Source organism: Rhamphochromis longiceps, linkage group LG4, assembly GCF_057381845.1.
Source record: "Rhamphochromis longiceps isolate RC_006_pf linkage group LG4, R_longiceps_female_GT1.1, whole genome shotgun sequence".
Lineage (NCBI taxonomy): Eukaryota > Metazoa > Chordata > Actinopteri > Cichliformes > Cichlidae > Rhamphochromis > Rhamphochromis longiceps.
The window spans coordinates 37,777,731-37,794,324 of NC_140560.1; the positions used below are offsets into that span (position 1 = coordinate 37,777,731).

General features: G+C 47.4%; 1 protein-coding gene across 2 annotated transcripts; it reads left to right on the forward strand.

Annotated features, from left to right (window-relative positions):
* The first annotated feature begins 5,219 nt into the window (after positions 1–5,219).
* Positions 5,220–12,662, forward strand: LOC146672327 (uncharacterized). 2 transcript variants are annotated; one of them, XM_085404906.1, is made up of 5 exons: positions 5,220–5,729; positions 8,418–8,714; positions 8,910–9,269; positions 9,778–9,995; positions 10,083–12,662. In XM_085404906.1, the coding sequence occupies exons 1-5, from the start codon at positions 5,486–5,488 to the stop codon at positions 10,320–10,322; spliced, it is 1,359 nt and encodes a 452-aa protein (XP_085261032.1). In that variant the 5' UTR covers positions 5,220–5,485; the 3' UTR covers positions 10,323–12,662. The 2 variants fall into 2 exon arrangements, with proteins under 2 accessions (XP_085261032.1, XP_085261031.1); XM_085404905.1 differs by having other exon boundaries at positions 5,225–5,858.
* The last annotated feature ends 3,932 nt before the right edge of the window (positions 12,663–16,594 follow it).

Sequence of the window (16,594 nt, forward strand, 5' to 3'; positions counted from 1 at the left end):
TCTCCTTATACTACAGCACTGTTTGACAGTCTGAGAGGAGCAAACACAGCCTCACAGTTCATTAACCAGATGTGTTTTTTATGTTTTAAAATGTTTAAAGATGTTTGAATAGACTTGGAAGAAAAGGTTTTATTATTCCTTTTACTCCTAAAACCATCATAACACTGTAACTTATTTTAATATTTAAAGTAAGTATTAATTAGACGGACCAGATGTCAGCTCTTCCTCATCATTTTAACCCTTCAACAGAATCATCCAGTCGACTGGTTGTAAAATTACAAAACAATTCTCATGTTTTGGGAACAATTTGAGTTTCCTCCCTGGTGTAAACAGTAACGGAGTTACAGCCATTAAAAATGGCCGAGCACCGAGCCAATGGTAACAAAGGCTAACCTCTAAACTTGTTTGGCTCCTGCACTTCATTTTTTCCCGTCTCTGAACATCCGTCACCCGGCGGCTGGTTTCTCCACGCTTCCTCGCGGCCATGAGTCAAAGTTTCGTCTTTCTCTCAGAGTTCATGGCTGATGTGGAGCGAGGGGCCCGCTCCATTTTACGAGGCCTATGTGCGCTCGGCTCCTGTAGTTACAGGGATTTTACTGCGTGTGCCTTGGACACCGGCCCGGGAACGCTCGTCTCAGAGAGGCCCAAACAGCCTGGCTCCTCCGGGTTTCCGGCTGCTAATGGAGACAATTAAAGGCAAGAGTTCATATGTGAACGCGGCCGGGCAGATAAAGCTGGAGGAAGGAGTCTCCACGAGCCGACCCCGTCCCACCGAGTCCTCTGAGACAAGGCCACTCGTTCACTCTGACCTCGCTCACCATCAGCTACACTATGAATTATGGGATGTCATTATGTCCTCTCTTTTCATAAAGGATGCTCCAGTGTTACCTACCCTAAGGAGGTAATGAAAGAAGCACTGAAGCTCCTTATTCAGTAAAAAAGGGAAAGAAATGTGTCAATAGTCCCAAAGTTTCCTACTTATGTCATGATTCTATTTACCGTCCTTTTGCTTCCTTCTTTCTCTCATGCTTTTCATCTGTCCTTCCATCCTTCCTTCTTCCTGCCCTTCCTTTCTTTTTCTCCTTTCTTGATTCCTTCCTTCTTTAATTCTGCTTTCTGTCCTTTTTTTCTTCTTTGCTAACGTTTCTTCTCTCCTTCCGTCCCTACATCTGTCCTTTCCTTCTACTTTCTTTCTTCTTTCTTTCATTCGTTCCGTCTCTTTCCTTCCCCTTTTCCTCACTTCCTTTCTACTTTTACTCCTTTCTTTCCTCCCTAATTCTTCCTTCTTTTCCTGTTTTCTAACTTCTTTCCCTTAATCCTTGATTTCCGTCATTCCATTTTCTTATCCTTGTTTCTCTCTTTCTTCCTTCCATCCTTCTTTTCCTCCTTCTGTCCTTCCCTCATTAAACCCACTCTCATTAGGCTGCAGATACTTCAGGAAGTAACTAAACTCAAAGGCAGGAAAAAGTGGGATTACATGGACCGTGAAGTGTTGGTGGGCGCGTTCTTCAATTCTAACTTCCATTCTCAGTTTGTTAGGAATAAATCTGACGAAGCTCCGCCTCCTGAAGTCTGACGCTTGTGGCTTTAATGAAGCTAAAGTCTGACGGTCAGAGGGTTAATTCTCCCTCTGTTGTGTCTGCAGGCGGAGCTGGCGTGCTTGCCTCCTGCACAAACACAAGAGTATCAGATGAAGCACATCTGTCACAGCTGGCATTATGCTGACAAAGAGGAAATTGATTTTTTGTTCCCATCACAGGAGAAAGCAGCAGATGGGTTTGCTTTGAGAAGGACTTATGAATTATTGGTGAGCGCCATCCTCCACCAGCGATCTGAGGAGGTTTCTGTGGTCTCAGAGTGAAGAAGAAACCAGCAGCTCAGAAACAACCTCCATGTTTCTGTGTTAAAGTGATGTTTATAGTTTCATAGACTAACTGTTAATTCAGACTTAAAACCCAATCAGTGGAATAAAAACGTCTCTAAACATTTTGAATTAAAAAAAATTGAATTTCGGTTAATTAATTCTGACTTTAAGCCCTGCTTTGAATTCGTGAGGCTAGTTTTAAGTTAAAGTCTGTTTATGGTGCTGATGTTTGTATTCCAAATCAAATTTAACATAAATTAAGTTGTTTGAATTATTATTTATGTTAAGATTTAGAATTAACTATTATCAAAAACAATTTAAAGAAACTGTTTAAAAATTTGACCTTTCACTTTGTTTCTTCCATAATTCTAATTTTAAAAGTTTAATTAAAAAAACAACTAATTTTGACTTCCCCGTCAGTTAGACTGAAGCAGCATTTTTTAACAATAACTTAAGAATTAATTAAAAAATATACTTTTTCTTATGCTCGAAAAATCTCGTCACGAATGAGCTTCCATACTGTGGCTCTGCTACGATGGGGCTCGCGACGTGTTTAAGAGCATTTTCGTGGATCTGAGGCCGGAAGTGAAAGTGCTTCTTCCTGCTCAGATTAAACTGAAGCTCCGACATTAACGCGGCCTTTTCCTCCTTTATGTAAGTGACGCGGTAAACAACACAAATAAGGAGGAAATGATGAAACCACTTCCCGCGGCTCTCCGTCTCACCAACCGAGCCGCCCCTGCCTCTGCAGCCGGCGGAGGGGAGCCCCGCGGCGGCCTGGAGCTCCTGGAGGCCGGGTCGGTAGGACGGAGAGCTGCGGGAGGGGGACAGGTGCAGCTCGGCTTCTCACGACAACAAAGCCGCAGATGATCGACGGGAAGGCCCCGCCCTCTTCTCAAGCAACGATTTTACGTGATTGCCGTAGTAACTCTAGAAGAGGCGCACGAGACTTTAGGGGGCGTGTCGCTTCTCTGCGGCATGCGCTCAATCAGAGAGAGGTGGGGAAGGGAATGGGGGGGGGGGGGACTTATGTTGTAAGTGACGTAATCCCGAAATAAAGGCGCAAAAGCAGCATCCCTGCAGGTCCCTGACACCAGAGCAGGGCCCGCCTGTGGGAGCTGGCCTCACCCAGACCTGCAGACACAGATCACATCTCCCAGCAGCCAATGACAGTTAAATACACCCATCTGCATCAGGTCGTCATGAAAGCATCTGATCCTGAGTCTGTTCTGTTTCAAATCCGTGTTAAGTGTAAAAATCTGTCAGCTGTCTGAGTCAAACCGAGCCTAAGATGTGAGCGGTGAAGTGAGTCACTCCACCTCCTCCCAGCCCTCCAACACACAAATATCCACTGCTTCTGCCTTTAACAGTGAAAATGATATCGACATCGGATCAAAGTCCTGGTTATCTAACACATCGATACACAACAAAGATTCTTCCATCTCTGACGGCACATTAAAGATACCTCAGCAGCACACTTGGATCAGGCTTCAGGTGACTCTGAGTCAAAGCTTTATGAACTCTGTGAAACACGTGTTTGAAAGTGGCTTCGTTGGTCGACAGAAAAGAAAGATGGCTCTTCAATGGGAGTGAGCGTGTCTCTGGTGGACGGGCAGCTCTGTGTACAGAGCTCATGAGCCTACATAAGACTTGTTTTTACTGCACAAACAAAGGCTGACTCATTTCCAATGCAAACCTGCGACGCATGTGACTCAGAAAACCGACAGAAACCAGGCTCCTGAACACAGCAGGAACCCGGCACGACCTCAGCCTGAACACCTGCAGAGGCACCGAGCTCCTCTGATTTTACTAACTCCTAATTTAAGATGTTTGGGGTGGGGCTCAGGAGGTTGGGGGTTCACTCCCTGCGTCCTCCAACCTGCATGTCGAAGCACCCTTAGGCAAGATACAGAACCCAGAGTTTCCCCGATGCATCCATCAGAGAGTGTGTGTGTCTGTATGTGTTTGTCTTGATGCTTCCTCTCAGAGGTCGATTTGAGTCTAACGAATAAACTTTAACAGTCGTATAAAGGTGCTCTACTTCACCATGGTAACACTGCAGGTGTGAGGCTATGTGCTGTCTCACAGAGCGTGGATCGTGGCCTGCGTGAGGGGACAGTTTGCACATTAACACCATGAAAACGAGCTGCTGGCTCATTGTTAGTCAGTGCTGCTGGTTTCAGTTCTGCAGCTGTGCTGTTTATAATGTGTCAGCTGACACTGAGGGACACGCTCAGCAGCAACTTCCTGTTCTGTCTCACCTGGATTACTGAGCATGTGGCGGGAAAATTCCTGTTGGTGTGCAACACTCAGAGATGGCAGCGTTTCAAAGCTAGCACTGCTCAGCAGTTTCAGTCCTCATGGTTATTATTTGTGGATGAGTACACGGTGAGACCTATCCCACTATCCCAGCTGCTAAACAGCAACGGGCGGGAACGCCCCACGGAGGTCGCCCATCTGCACCCTGCAGAAAAAGTTCATGACACATCGGGTTGACCCAGACTGCAGCTACTGCGGTTGGTCTGCAGCATCGCTTCCTAAGGAGCATTTCACCCACTGTTTAAGTTTATCTGTGAATAACAATCAGCACAGAGAACCACAATTACAGCTTCAACGTGAGGAGTCACTAATACCAAAGCAACTTCAGGCAACTGTTGTTGTGATTTGGTGCTAATAAGTAATCCTGAAGTGACTTGAACAGAGAGACTGACGAAGCTGTCGGGAACGTGCAAACTGGAAAACCATGAGGGACAAATATGTTTGACCTGAGAAACCAGAGAGCAAGGACCCAGGAGCAGAGGAAGTCCTATCATTTTATTTTCCATCATCTGATATCGCTTCTAAATCAGCGAGAGAAGACCACACTAACACAGAATGCTAAGCATGAGCAGAAATACCAACAGTGATGCAAAGATTCCCCACAGAAGCCTGAATCCGCCTTTGTATAACGTTGGGATGCTAGCATTAATTAGCATATGTCTGTGTGATGCTCCCTGTGGATCAAGCAGCTTGCACACCTAGCATGCTAGCATAAGTTGATAACTCCACCCTCACTTCGGGCTCCAAGATCCAGCTCGGTGACGGAGGCGAGGCTTCAAAGGACGGAGCTCACCGGCAACAGTAGCCTGTGGCCATCTTTTATATACAGTGTGTGCTGCGGCTCCACTAAATGCATAAGGTCACAGAGTTTAGGATTCACATTAATTAATAATGGTGCTTTTGTGTGCTGGAACACGTCTATGAGCAGCTGCAGCAGATGCTGAGACTGGTCCCGGGTCAGCTGCAGGCTGCAGTCTGATGTTTGGGAATGACTGATGTTATTTTCTCACAGCCAAAATGGCGTGACTGACTGCAAGGGCGCGAGCGTGGGCCAAGACATGTGGGCGGGAAAATGCTGCTGCGCCTCTACTCGGGTCTTTCCGGCCTCCTCCGGAGCGGCTGAACACGCGCGACTCACAGAGCAGCAGCAACCGCAGCAGGAGCGCCGAAGAGCCGCTGGAGGAGCTCCGCGACCCGCCGCCGATTTTAACCCAGATTTCCGTCGGGAACTCGGGAAGGCGGTGGGCTGGGGGCTCGGGCACAGAAGAATGAGAGAGCCCTCTCACCGCAGGGCGCGCAAACATGAACGGGGCCGTGTATATGTCGTTCTTCCAGGGCCAGCTGGAGTCCGTGCTCGAGCAGGTCGTTCAGCTCGCTGTCCAGGAAATAAGCAAGACGGTGGGCTCCAGCCTGAACGGCCTCCTGCTGGAGACGGCCGTGAAGGAGCAGGAAAACCGCCGGCTCGGGCTCCAGCTCCAGGCGCGGGAGAAACGGGGCCGAGCCTCCGCTTCAGACGACGGAGGAGGAGGAGGCTCCCCGGTGGCTGGTAAGAACAAAGCCGGGGAGAGGGCTGATAGCGGGCGGGCGAAACCCGAGCAGCAGCCCGGGGGACAGGGCACGGGGCCTGGCGTGCCCACCGACACACGCCGTCTGGAGCAGAGAGGACGAGTCGTGGGTAGGCACCCGTTACACAACACACACACACACACACGTTTCACTTCCTATTAATCCCGTTTTCCAAAAGCAAACAAACAAATATGCCTGCTGGCCAGCAGGAGGCGCTGTGAGGCAGCCCTCGTGCTCCACACTGTTTCACTTTAGTTCTGACAAATTCAACGTAATTATGACGTCATCCATAACTGAACAATCAGCTTCCAAACAATAACGCCGTCAGACACAGTGTTCGGTCTCAGGTGGACGACAAACGACGTGTCGGACGCCACCTCGGCGTCCTTCCAGGTCGACTTACGGTGACCTCGCCCGGACGTCAGCCTTCAACAAGAAACCGTAAAGCACCGTGTGGTGGGACGCCTGAGCGCCTGCTGAGCCCTGATCCAGGAGCCTGCAGTGTTCGGTGGACACGAGTTACTTGATGATTTGTGAACGATTCCACGTGTTTTAGTGGTTTTTTCGTGACATTCGGTGACAATTCAACTGGTTTCCATGGAAACACTGCGACCAGTCTGAGAGCAGCTGGCTGTGGCGTTTGGAGGCGATGCTACGTGTTAGCACGTGCAGGTGTGATGTCATCTTTTCGATGAAAAAAGGTGACGCCTGCAGGTGATTGGACGAGAACTCTCGTGTGCTGGGGGAGCATTTCCATTGGTTCTAATGTGTCTGTGACACAGGTGAAGCTGGACGCAGTGACCCTGCAGAGAAATGTGGACTTTGCGTGTAATCGTCCGTCTGAGCGTCACGTCAGAGACGATAACGCTGCAGCTTCACGAGGAGAAGTCGAGGAACTCGAGTGTGAACGTGGCAGGGCTGAAAATAAAAAGCGAGGTGTGCAGCCGAGGATCGTAAAACAAGCCACGCCCTCCCGCAGGAAAGGAGTTGTGCTGGTGAGGAGGAGGGGGGCATGCAGAAGACTGCAGGAGAAAGGGAGGAGGACATGCTGACTATCAACCTGACGCAGTGACTTGAGTGATGCCTCAGTGACGTTTCATGGATGTCGGGTCAGATTCATCAGCCGGAGCACGACCGCTCCGGGCCACAGGTGTCCGCAAGTGTGGCGTTCCTCATTTGTGGAGGTGGGAGGAGCCTGCCGGAGAATCATGTGGAAAGAAAAGACTTCACAGCACGAAGCTGATTCGGCCGGTGGCACGATTTCAGTACTCTTCCACACAGGTGATGACCGCACAGGTGCCCGTCCTGTCGGGTCATGATCACCCTGCAGGAAGCGGCTCGGCTGGAGTCAGAAGGAGGTCATTACAGACTGGCGTCTCACGCCTACGTGCTCGTTTCAGGCTGAATGTGTCGGCACATTGTCTGTTGGCGCCCTGCGCTCTGACAGAGTCCAGCTGCGTTGGTTCACTCTGAGGTTAAACTCGTAACTGTCACGCTGCTCTGAAATCCTCCTCGGTCAGTGTTTCTCTGTGGATGATTCACCATGACGCTGAAGTCGGACCCGAGTGGACTCGTGGATGCAGAAACTGAACCCACCCCCGCACGGTATGTTCGCCTTACTCGCCATTACAGTCAGGTCCCTGCGGCAGGATCCTCCTGAACGCTCGCTCAGACAGACCCAAAGAGCTCTGAGCTCTGCTCATGCCGTCTTTGCAGGTTTTAAACTGTGAGCACTTTGATTCAATAACATGATTTTTTCCAGATGTTTACATAATGATCTCACTGCACAGCAGGTTGGAAAAATGTCTGACGAGCAAACGTCCGCCCGCTGTTCAGCAGCTGCCGTGTTTAAGGATGAGAAACATTTAATTTATCACACGAGCGGGAAAGACGTCAGGAGTGTGAGGGACTCCACTTTATCCTGAAATTCCCACAAAGACTCAAGGAAAAAACAGGAAATGATTTGAATCGGAGTAACCCCACGATGAGCGCCCGCTGTGCTGAGGTCTTCACGCCACACACACACTCTGTCTCTCACTGCACTGCAGCAGCGTCCACATGCAGGGACATGTGAGCAGGAGATAAAAGACGCTCTCTCGCATGCATGCACACATCTGTCGACTGCAGCACACAAACACGCTGCTGAGCCCCACCCACGCCGAGATTACTAGGTCACCGTCATGCATCACCAGAGTTCAGGATATCAGCGATGGCGGCGTCAGAAAGCATCAGTTCACTTCCTAACGTCCTCATACACACCCCACAGGTCAAAGGTCAAACTGCTGTGTGTGGATAGAAAGGATGACGATGCTGAAGGGAAAAGCTTTGACGGTCAGACGATGCTTGACAGCTGGTGAACCCGGTGAAAGCCTGAGTTTCACAGAGTGTCACTGAAGTATCCCCAAATCGTAGCGTGCTGAAAATCCTCTGATCCGCGACGGCTGCTCGGCTGCTAGCAGCTTTAATGAAAGTCGTTGTCACTGTGACAGAACCATCGGCCAACCAATCAATCGATCAATCAAAGTTTCAGAAAATAGTTGTTTTAGTTGTGTGAAGCTCTGCCCTGCTGGGCGCTGTTCAGCTGGCCCTGCAACCTGTTTCATCATGAACTGTGATTTCACAGCCAGTCTCTCCAATAATTAGCCCCGCCCCCATCTCTGTTCCACAGACCAGCTGAAGTCCGTCATGGAGCACGTCCTGGACTTCGCCGTGCGTGAGCTGACGAAGATCGTGGAGGCGTCATTCGACGACCTGCTTCTGGAGATCACCAAGATGGAGCGAGAGCAGCAGCTGCTGGAGAAGAGGCTGGGAAAGGGCGCTGAACGAGGAGGCGGGGACAAAGGGAAAGGCGGCGGTAGGGGGAGGAGGGGCTCGGAGAACGACTCTGTGTCCCCGAGCGGCTCAGAAGACGCCCGTGAGGAGGTCGCTGTGGTCACTGCGTCCAAAGAGACGCCGCAGACACACGGTGAGTGATCAGCTGGAAGGAACTGAGTGTCGTACTCTGACCGGCTGGTTGGTTGTGATTGGCTGTCAGTGAGCCTGACTGGGTGTGGCTGGTGTCCTGTTTTGTGTTTCCACAGGTGAGTCAGATCAGGTGTGTGGAGTGACTGTTATTTTAGCTGAAGCTAACCTTCCTCCTCCCCCTCTTTACCCCCCCCAGTCCCGGAGCGTCCCCCCGTCCTGTCTGTCTCTCAGGACTGGGTTCCCATCCTGGACAAAGTCTTCGGTCAGAAGTGGTGCAGCGACGTCTGGAACGTCAAAGAGGTTGGCGGGGGTGGAGGAGGAGGAAGTGGGCGGGGGTTAGGAGAGAGTGTGACTCATATTGTCCCCGCCCCCACCCCGGCAGTGACCCTGGAGCCCTCCCCCTCCTCCCCACAGCAGGACCCCCGCTGGACTCCTTTGGAGGACATGGAGGTGTTTTCTCCCGATGAAGATGAAGCTGCGGGCAGTCTGATAAGCGCTGCCGCCGCTGTCAGACCTCCACCCGGACCTCCACCCGGACCCCCCCTCAGCCCCACATGTGAGGCACCTGCAGTTTATCCTCAGTGCTTCAGGAAACAATGTAACATTAACAGGTTTATGTGTGATTAAATAAGAAGGAAATACTCAGTAGTAACATTTTAACATCTGAGAGCGTGATAGTGAAGTTTACGCTTCCTAAAGCAGCGTGAATGGAAACAACTGGATCCTATAAAAAGAGCAACATTAATGATCAGTTATATGTACTAATATGTATTTTTCCAGTATGTATATGTTTTCATACATATATGTATGAGTATTGCATGGCTGCGTTTTAGTTTTGGGTGCGACCTGTCCAGGTGTGCCCTGCCTCTCACCCTGTCACAGCCGTGATAGGCTCCACCCCCCATGACCCTGATAAGGAGAAGTGGGCGAAACAGGATGCATGATTTTTAGTTTCATGAATAAAAAGTCAGAAAACTTAGTGTTTGTAAAAATATCTGATGATGTTTTTATTGACACTGAGAGGAATCTGAAACCGTGACCTTTGACCTCGCTCCCTCCTTCAGGTCAACGGTCCTCAGCCTCCATGCTTCATCGCCTCCTCACGCTCCCCTCCCAGCTGCTTGATGACGATGAGGAAGCCACCGCCAAGGAGACGCTCGGCTGTCTGGCGTTTGACGGCTCCATCAGGCCGCAAGACGCCGTCGAGCCGCCTGCTCAGACTGGCAGAGAGGAGGAGGAGGAGGAGGGAGAGGAGGACGACGAGGAGGATAAAGGGATGAAGGTGAGGAGCGCACAAGAGGGCAGGAAGCAGACAAAGGTTGATTTTTAATGTTTAGATGGCGAGCTGACATCTCTTCCTGTCTTTCAGCGGAAGCGGCGGCGGGTTTGGTCTGAGTGCGAGGAGTGTGGCCGCAGGTTCAGCCGGATAGCCCTCCTGAAGGCTCACCGCCAGACTCACAGCGCTGGAAACGCCGCCACATCATCGCCTTCATCGCCGCCCGCCGGAGCTGCCTCGCCACTCCGCTGCTCCGACTGCGGCAAAAGGTTCTCCTCGGCAACACGTCTCCACAGCCACATCCGGACTCAGCATCACAGCGACCAATCCTGATCTGGGACCAGACGGTACGCAGGCGAGAGCAGCGGGACGTTTTATTCTGTTACACAGACAGTTTGGAAGGCCACAGGAAGTAACTGCAAAACTGACCTCTAATCAGAGCGGCCTGCTCTCATTGGTACCCCCGGAGCAGGATCCCGGGTTCTGAATGATCCGGCTCAGCGACAGGAAACGTTAGAGCGAAAACGTTCTGCCAAAGTTTTTTTTTTTCTAACTTTGATGTTTGTTTCTTCAAATATTTAAAATTCCTGAAAGTTTTCAGGTCTCTAACTTTTTTATTTCTCAACCAGAAAAACTTTAGACAAAACAGAACACAGTCGCGGGCTGCGTCTGAAGTTCGTTTCGATTATTTTCAGATTATTTTTTTAATTCAGTAATTTTTCTGAAATTTGAGCTCAAAACAGAAAGAAATCTAAAATTGTCACGTTTACTAACGTTTGGTCTGGAACAAACTGCTGAAACTGTTTGATTTCAGTTTGACAGGAAGACGAGCGAGGAAAAATCTGACATTTATTTGAAGTTTATTAGAACAATTTCAAAATTAAAGCCTCAAATTCAGGAGGAAGATCGGTGTAAAGTCTGCATGTCTTTGGGTTTATACGGAGGCCAATTCGCACATTTGAGAACCTGGAAACGTTTTTTGGAGGTGACTCGACAGCGTGAATCTGAACCAGTGCAGAAACTTTTGAGGCGGAGGAGGTCAAAGGTCAGGGGTAACTGAGGGAAAACACGCACACATCCTCCTCCTGTAAATTGTAGGCTTGTTTTGGCTTCTTTGCTCGCTGCCTGCTGGTTTGTCTGTGTGGCGTGCACACGTTTTCTACTCGTTTGGTTTTGAAGTGCCCTTTTTTAGGTTTCTCTTTGGATTATCGTCGAGTCCATGTCTGTGGTTTTATCAGCGTTCCTCGATCAACTCCGAGGACGAAAACACACAGGGAAGGAACAACTTCCTGTCCATCGGAGGGGTCTTCAGTTCCAATGCGAAGCTCAGCGGTGAGCTCCTTCCTCCTTCCATCTCACCAACACAAAATGTGTCACACTTGCAGAATTTCTTTGTTTTCTCATATTTTGTTGTTCAGACATAATTGAACTCCATGAAGCTACGAGTCGCCTCAGCGTTAGCATTTTACCCACAGCTCAGACTGGTTAAACCAGCTGAGCTCACAGCAGTCATATTATGGGGTGAGGTGAAGCTAGCAGCTACAGCCGCCTGTGTCACCAACCACCTATCTGAGGCCACGCCCCTAATAATGCAACCTTTAAACAGGTGAGTTGTGAAAACATTCTGCCCCGTACAGGTTCTACAAAGGAGGAAATGATCCACAGAGACCAACGTGTTTATTTTAACATGGGAGTCTAGGGGGGCTGACTCACTGCTGCCTCTGCTGGGCGTCAGAGGAACTGCAGTCAGTTTTTATCATGAAGGCTGGATTATGAGATTGAAACTTTGACTTATGGTAAATGGCCTGTATTTATATAGCGCTTTTACTAGTCCCTAAGGACCCCAAAGCGCTTTACATATCCAGTCATCCACACATTCACACACTGGTGATGGCAGCTACATTGTAGCCACAGCCACCCTGGGGCGCACTGACAGAGGCGAGGCTGCCGGACACTGGCGCCACCGGGCCCTCTGACCACCACCAGTAGGCAACGGGTGAAGTGTCTTGCCCAAGGACACAACGATCGAGACTGTCCAAGCCGGGGCTCGAACCGGCAACCTTCCGATTACAAGGCGAACTCCCAACTCTTGAGCGACGATCGCCCCCCCTTATTCTTCATTAATTCAGGATTTTGTAGGCTGTGAAACATTTTGATTTTATAAAGGCAAAATCTTCACTTTTCTTGCACAACTGGGCTTCCGTAGGTCATCAGCTGGAACTGATTCTAAGAATTGACCTTTGGTAAGTCTGCTGTGTCCTCTACGGAAGCCCATTCCTACCAAAAAACATAACATTGGGTTTCACTTTGAGTGGCAATTTTTTTCCCCCTGAATTAAATTTTTTTGCTTTAACATTTGCATTCTTACATTTTTCATTATGAATTTCAAATTTTTCACTCTGTCAAATAGTTAAATGCAACGTAAACATCTGTTTTAAGTCTTTTAGTGTTCGCCAAGTCAAACTCTGAATAAGAAAATCTAAAAATTTATTCTGCGTGTCGTTTTCATGTTTTGCTGGAGGAAGAGGATGGAGGGAGGAAGGATCAGGTGACAGGAAGTTATTCATCCTGAGAGTTAGTTTTTATCTCTGAGAAACGTCAGCACGAACAATCACAGAATCCGTTGTTTCACGCTGTGTAAATGTGTGAACCTTTTTTTCAACTCTGAAGCAATACGACGGCGAGCTCTGCAGAGCTCCGTGGTTCAATTTGAACAAGGACCAGAAATGCACAAAATGAAACCGTCTGCGAGCCGGGGCCGTCTGACCGTTGGAGGATCCAGAACTCTGGTCACCTCAGGCGAAAATCAGACTTTTTTTTTTTTTTTTTTTTTTTTTACTGTCCTGTCTCTGCTTCACCGACCGCTTCGTCTCGTTTTCGTACCTCATTTTTCAAGCGTTTCTTTGACTTCCTGTTTCCATGAGACCTCATTACCTCAGCTGAAGCGCAGCGGCGAAATCTCACCTGATCAACGAGCAGATTTTAGTTTTTTCCCCAGGCCTGGTCTGACATAAAAACCACTCGACATGAGATGTTTCTTTGTTTTTTAGGACTTTATTCTTTGAAGGTTTGATTCATACGGAATCCAAAATCTGACAAAAAATGTTTGGTTTTTTTGGTTTTTTGATATCAAGTTGAGTAAATAACTGTTTACATTAGTGAAGAATTTAAACGTGTATGTAAACACAGTAAAAATGAAATTCTTTTTATTGTCAAACAGAAGTTTAATTTTCTGTCAGGACTGTGGCTGCTCCGTGTGTACAAAATCAGGTGAAAAGAAAAGCTCGCTTTTGTGGTTTTTACGCACCGGCGGCAGAAGGATCGGACGTTCCGTTAAAGTTCAGAAAATCCTAATCCTAAGCTCAATTTGGCCGATCTCTCTTTAAGGCTTCCTCCTTGTGCGCCTCCTGCAGCCGTCCCTCGCTCTCTCCTGTTCTTCAGCTGACGGATTAACCAGTTTGCCCTATCCCAGCATCCTTCTCTGCAGCAGCCTTTCCATCAACTGTGTTGGCCAATAGGAACGTGGCAGAGCGCCCTCTGGTGGACAGACTCCAACATTGGCACTCCTGACGTGGCTGTGCGGCGTTTCTTTGGTCTCTACTTTAGTTTTCATGTATCAGGGGTGGTTAAAGCTGTAGACAGATGAGGAATGCCAAACACCGGGCGGCGGATAAATCAGGACGTAAAAGCTTTTTTCAGCTGCTCCGTGAATCCTCGGGTCTCCGTGGCCTTCCTGACAGAAGCCCAGAGCTCTCCTTTTACTTCAGATGTGTGAAGCGCTAAATTTGCACTGTTATTATTTTATTTAATATGATTTTAGGGTTCTGGACCTCTAAACTGTGCATATATGAACAAAGCTACAAAACTGCTTTGTTCAAATTTCTACATTTCAGTAAAAACTGAGAACTTGTTGGACTTTTGAAAACCTCGTGTGGCTGCTTGTGCTGACAGAATTAACCGAACCCAGAACCTAAAGTCCAGACTGTATTCTTCCCATCGGTCGGGCCGGATCGCTCCATTCGTCAGATTTTACTTCCTGAGAGTTGAAGCCTGAAGCAGCTTCACTCGGCATAATGGGACAGAACTCTGGGAAAACTGGGCGGAGGTGCCAGAGGAGATGACCTGAATGAGAGATCACAGATTTATGATGACGTCAGGCCTTTTTTTCTATATGTCACACAGCTGCCATCACAGGCCATAAATAGACTGTATGTAAAAGATGTGCATAAACAGTGGTCAGCGCATTTATGAAGAGTTGAGCTGACGGATTTTACCGTCTCAGCTTTCAGAAAGCAGACGTGATGCAAGACGATGGATTTCTGCACCGACTTCCTTACTTCCTGTCCCTCCATGACTGATGGGACCAAAATCTCCAAAATAAACTTCCTGTTTTCTTCAGTCAGACCTGAACCATAAACACATCAGAACAGGGTTTGCTGAGCTCAGATCAGCTGAGCAGGATGCTCATTTTCCCATTCGGACCAGAGGAGCCGCCTCCTGCTGGACACTAGAGAACAGCCTTATGTCCATCTTTTATGTACAGTGTGTAGGAGCAAGCTTCGTCTGTTTGACTTTAATGCTGCCCTGAAGAGTCGGACCACTGATCGTTGGAGATATCATGTGACCTGTTTAACCAATGACAACTCCTCCTGTCCTTGTTTACACAGAGGAATGCATCTGCCTAGAAACAAACATGATATTAGAAATAACTTTGAAGAGGAGTGGCGTAACACTTTGTGTTTAAAAACCTGGATATCAACATAAATGCGTGATAATACTGTCATCATTTGTTTATGTGCTGTTTGAGGCCCATGTTGGAGCTCCATTAAATCTGATCTAATCTCAACGCAAAATGCAAACTCTTTCCAGATGGTGAAAATTGAGTGAAACCCTGATCTCTTAAGTTATAATTAATGAGTAACATTTCCCTGCTGGTGGTCTTTATTCATTTGTTATGTTTGCAGCTGACCAGATGCATTTCTCTTCCAGAAGAGGTCCGTGGCTGTAACGCATCGTCGTATCATTTCTAGTACTGAAACATTCGTGCAATCTCATTGCAGAGCTCTTTTTTTTTTTTTTTCTTTTTTGTTAGCAGTGAAAAGTGGTTGTGTGGTACTCGTACTTCAGTCCTTTGTAGTTAAAACTTTGGGTGTGAGCAAAAAACTAATAAAGATCCTTAAAAGTTGGCGAGGAGTTCCTCAGGGAACAGACGTGTGAATGAGGGGCGAACGGGTTTGTTTTCTTTTGTTTTTTTCATGTTAATATTTCCAGTTGGAGGTTTTCCTGTAAGTCAGGCTCTTTGTGAAGACATGGGGGAACTTCATTCGGGGGTGGGTTTGTTTTAAACTTTAAATATGGATTTCTACTTCCTGTTTAACCTTGATGAACGCTGTATGTCAAAGAACAGTTCATCTCATTTTTTGGATGTGATGCAATACTTTTTATAAAATGTTCCCTGTTTTTTTTTTTTTTTTTATTATTGTTTTTTTTTTTTTAATGGACATCAGCCAAATGGTAGATTGAATGCTTCAGGATTTGTTTTTGTTTTTTTAAAGGTCAGACTTGATGTGACCTTTGACCTTGTGTGACCAGTGTCAGTTCTGAGTGAGTTATCAGACTCTGATGTGTTGGTTGTTTACTTTGTGCCTGGTTTTATCAGCGCTGCATGGGCTGAATGTCATTAAACACCAACTTACAACGGTCTGCCATGATGATGATGATGATGATGAAGGCTACGGTGGCTGTTTTTAAAAAAAAAAAAAAAAAAAAAATGTATTGCCTGTTTTAGTCGAGCAGAATGGGTACTTTGTAGTGTTAACATTCAAAGGAAACAAATAAATGTTCATAACTACCGGCTGGAACGCTGACTGTTCTTTAACCTCCTAAGACCCGAACTCTTCCACGGCAGCATTTTTGATTTCTCTTTGATATTTGGGCATATTGGGGGCTGATGAATGTAAAAGCAAAGAATTACCAGATTTTTTTTTTCCTTATTTTTGTTTTTAAGAAAAATAAGAGCCACATATGAGGGTATTCGTTTAAAATTTTGATAGAACAGTAGCAGCATAATGTCCTTGTAAGTGGATATCAGGCCCTTGTAGAGCAAAATTGAGTATTTTGGTCTAAATAACCCCATATGTCCACATATGTGGACGCAGGTCCTAGGAGGTTAATGTTATTTCACAAATGTTCAGCAACTTGACCTGGTTGCTTCAACATTTAAACAAAATGCTGTTTAAACAGATAAAATAAAATAAAAACCCTCAGAGACAAATGCTGTCTTGAAATATTCGTAGTCCACGTATGTATGAGGTTAAAGTGTTTCCAAATTTAGACTCAAATACAAAATGTTCATAAAGGCTAAAAATACCAAACTTTGACACAAAGCTTCTATAAGCTGCATCGCCTTGTCACAAGGGGGCGCCACAGTGGGTAATGGTAAATGGTAAATGGCCTGTATTTATATAGCGCTTTACTAGTCCCTAAGGACCCCAAAGCGCTTTACATATCCAGTCATCCACCCATTCACACACACATTCACACACTGGTGATGGCAAGCTACATTGTAGCCACAGCCACCCTGGGGCGCACTGACAGAGGCGAGG